This window comes from Aptenodytes forsteri, unplaced genomic scaffold, assembly GCF_000699145.1.
Source record: "Aptenodytes forsteri isolate BGI_AS27 unplaced genomic scaffold, ASM69914v1 Scaffold142, whole genome shotgun sequence".
NCBI classification, from domain to species: Eukaryota; Metazoa; Chordata; class Aves; order Sphenisciformes; family Spheniscidae; genus Aptenodytes; species Aptenodytes forsteri.
The window spans coordinates 5,718,653-5,722,521 of NW_008794598.1; the positions used below are offsets into that span (position 1 = coordinate 5,718,653).

Sequence of the window (3,869 nt, forward strand, 5' to 3'; positions counted from 1 at the left end):
TGATAAAATATTTAAATCCTAGAATTATTTTGATGGTCTTCTGCTAATGCTGTTAATCAGCAGCACTGTTGCTCCCAGCTCTGTGATGGCTCTCAGCAGGGTGGAGGATCCAGCATTGCAAAAAATCAGGTGTTGACCAAATGCCCTGATTTTGCTGGGAGGAGAAATGCTTTTCTGCTCTTTTTATTGCTTATAGGGAATTAATGCTACAGTCTCCTTCACCCAGATGCAAAAACAGTCACCATCCTGAAATGGTCTCCCAGCTCCATCCCTGCCTGAACCCTCGCCCCTTACAACAGGCGAACAGCAGCCGCTCCGGCTGTATTTCATAGAATCATAGAATCATTTCTATCATCTGTCCCTAACCCAAGGCTGGATTTTTTTTCCCCGAAAGCAGCTCAGCAGCAGGAGCTCTGCCTGCAACGAGAGCATGCAGCAGCCACGGCACCTGGGCAGGAGGTTATTTTTAATCTGAATCTTAACTACATCTGATGCTTGTGATTAAATAAAGCACTAAACTCTCTGTGGGGTTCTGCGTAGCGAGTTCAGAGCTGCCCAGTTCTCTGCGGTGTCTCTCCCACTGCCATCTGCCGGTCACCGTTTAGCAGGGCTAGTGGTGACCGTGACCTAAAAAAACCCCGCAGGCAGCTGGTTTCCTGTAAGAGAGCTGGTGCTGCTGGGCTCCTGCAGCAGGATTTCAGGGAGAAGGGAAAGGCAGAGCCGCAGGGCAGCCTCGCCAGGCAAAGCAGGGGCAGAAGGATGGGGAAAAGCAAAAAGCAGAGGTCTGATCCCAGCGTCGCTCCTGTGCTGCGAGTTGACGCCTCGCAAGGCCCTTTCCCCGCGTGCTGCTCGCAGCTGGGTGATGTTCTGCAGCGAAAATGCTGCAGAAACACGGGATCTGGGGACACACACTTGCATTTAACTTCTTTCTTTGCTGCAAAGATGAAAAAGTGTGTGTTTGGGGTGGGAAAGGGCTGGCTGCTGGGCCTCTCAAAACAGGGAGCCAGAAGCGCTCCAGCCCCAGTTTTGATCTCTTTTTTTTTTTTCCTCCAAGCTCTCTTCCTCTTGCTTTCCTTGCCCAAAAATTCCTGGTGGGGACACATTTTTGCTTTGCACTCAGCTGGGCGCTCAGGGAATATTCCCTGCGTCATCCTCAATCTCCTCCCCCCTTCTGCTGCTTTTACACAGGCTTAAAAACATTAAGTTGCAACCTTGCAAAAACCGGCACCCAGATGCTTTTGGAAAGCCAAAAAAACCCCTTCAGCACCCCCCCAGGAGCCACGTTGTCTTCTGGCAATTCTACGTAAGCACACAATCAAGAGCATTTTACAGATGTAATAAGCAGGCCCCCAGCCTCCAGATCCCCCAGCGAGACACTGCACACCCCGCAACAGACTTTCACAACAGGATTTATTCAGTGCATGCTCTGGGGATGCACGGGACACAGCATCATGGGGGAGGACATGAATATTGGCCTTCAGGTCATTCTCCACCTCATCTGTTTAAGAAATCGAAGGACGCACCAACCAGAGAAGGGACTGTATCTCCTAGTCCCTTCCACCGGTCTGCAAAGCTTGTCACATATTTAACACACCTTACTGGGAATCCTCAGGCGAAGGGAGCAGAGACATGGGGGAATAAAACACACAGTGTCCCAGACAATGAAAGCGGTCCTCCAACGAGTCCTGGAACCACTGGTAACCTCTAACATCATTCACCTGGCTCTCTTGAGCTCAAATTGTACCAGCACACGTGATGACTTGTTTCTCCTGGACCAGGTTCCACCACACGCAAAATATATGTCAACCGGGATCTGTATCTAAATTCAAATACACTGAAGTTATGCAAAGAAGGAAGCCATGCAGAAGAAAGCTGTATGAAGGAGCCGGTAACTCCTCTTCAGCGCTGAAGGTTTTTCTTCTATGCATGCACACAGGTGCAGGCACACGCGTAAAATAAAGTCATGGCAATGGACTAACTGTGGACTGGGTACATGCGGTAGAGAGCAGAAGAGAGGAAGGAGGCAAGGGTTGCAGAGGTATGAGGAGGAGGAGAAAGGAGTACATCTGGGTAGTACTGGCCATAGCTATACCAGAACCAGAAAGGAAATAGAAATCCTCTCCCGTGGGGAAAAAAAAAATAGCGCCACTCTTTTTGGACAAGAAGGAAAGAGAAGAAACTTCTCCAAAATTGAGACAAACAGACACATCAGGAGGGGAAAAGAGCATTTTTGTTGGAAACTCATCCTGACAAACACCAAACGCAACCACCATGTCTCATCTACAGACAAACACCAAAACCAATGATCACGTCTCATCGCCACTCCAAATCATTCTGCTTTCCCTGGGGACACGGTATGGTGGGGCCTGCCAGCCACACAGGTGGGTGGGATAGCTCATCATTTCCAGTTTGAAAACAGACCAGAAGCCCAGGCTGGCTGGGAAGAAGGGAGAAGCATCCAAGGTCACCAGCATTATGGCAGACACCCTCCTGCCCTTGGGTCTCCTCAGGAAGGGGACCAAGTTCCCATGGGACTGCCAGCTGCCCTTGGCTCGTCGGGGCTGGAGCAGGTAAGGCAGCGTAAGAAGAGAGCATGTCAACCTGAATTGTCCATGGTGTCTCCCAAGCCTACCAGGGTTGTGGAACAACCAATGCTGAAGAAAGCCTTGGTGACTGGTGCAGAGACAGCTGAGAAAGACCATTCAAAGTAGAAGGCCCACCAGGATGACACTGGGTAGGAGGAAGAGTGAAAGCCCCAAGCAGGTACTGGGGGCTCCAGCCGTGGACTGATCCACACTTGTCTGGTCTGAGCTTGTCTCCAGTTCTTCAGCGTCCAGGGCACCTGCTGGCAGAAGAGAAGAAAACGTGGAGTTAGAGGCGAAGATCTGGACAAAAGAGAAACTCCCGCTCATGCAGGTCCATCAGTGACGTGCACCAAGACACCGCGAGGTAGCAGCGCACCGATCCAGCGAAGGCGTGACACAGCTGGTGGGTTAGTGGGGAGCAGGCTGTAAACAAAACCATGCTTCACGAACGAGACATCCAACCAGCCCCTTTCAGTGTTAGAGGAAAGAGTGAGGAACAGGGTTGGTGCCACATATGAGAAGAGGATCCAGAGGACCAGTCCGATACTGGTTCCTCCCAAGCGCTCTCCATGCTGCTTGGGGATCACTGAATGTCTGAGGGTCCATGCCAGGACAGACTCCACAATTACCTTACCTGAGAGGGAGGTCTGGAAAGCAGGGCTCTGCCCTTTTTTTTCTCTGGAAGATGATGTTAAGCGCAAGAAGGTGGGCTCTTCAGGGCTGAAGACCACTGGCTTTGAGGGGGTTATGAGCTCAGCTTTATTGAAACCTAACTTGATCTCTGGAACAATCTGGCTGAGGGATGGAGGTGGACTGGAAAAGGCTGATTTCTCTTTCCCGTCCTCTTTGACCCCTTTATTTGTTTCTGGGACTGATTTGGGGTTGAAGGCTGTGTCCATGCTTTCTAATAAGGCTGGATTCTCTGTAGTTAAGGGACTAACAGGCTCTCCAGTGTCTACCTCTATTTCTGGAGATACTTCATAATCCAGGTCTAACGTGGGCTCAAAGGAAAGAGTTAGCCCAGTTGCCTCAGTAGGACTGGGTCTTTCTGTTTCAGTGGGTTCTGGGTTTGTGGTTGTGGCAGTTTTTGGTTGTGTCTTTGCTGTTGTGGTAGGTGCTGGTGATGTAGTGGTGAGTTTTGGCTTTGCTGATGTTGTAGCGGCAGGTGTTGGCTTGGCTGTAGTGGTAGATGTTGGTGTGGTGGGTGTTGGCTTGGCTGGGGCGGTGGTTGTGGTGGGCTTTGGCGTGGTGGGTGCTGGCCTGTAGTGGTGGTTGTGGTGGGTG

At 50.8% G+C, this 3,869-nt stretch overlaps 1 protein-coding gene across 1 annotated transcript in view; it reads right to left on the reverse strand.

Moving 5' to 3' along the window:
* Window positions 1–3,638: 3,638 nt before the first annotated feature.
* PI16 (peptidase inhibitor 16) overlaps window positions 3,639–3,869 on the reverse strand; it is a 6,364-nt gene continuing 6,133 nt past the window's right edge. The window contains exon 6 of the mRNA XM_009272965.1: window positions 3,639–3,845. Coding sequence (XP_009271240.1) covers window positions 3,639–3,845 — 207 coding nt within the window. The remainder of the gene's footprint in view (window positions 3,846–3,869) is intronic.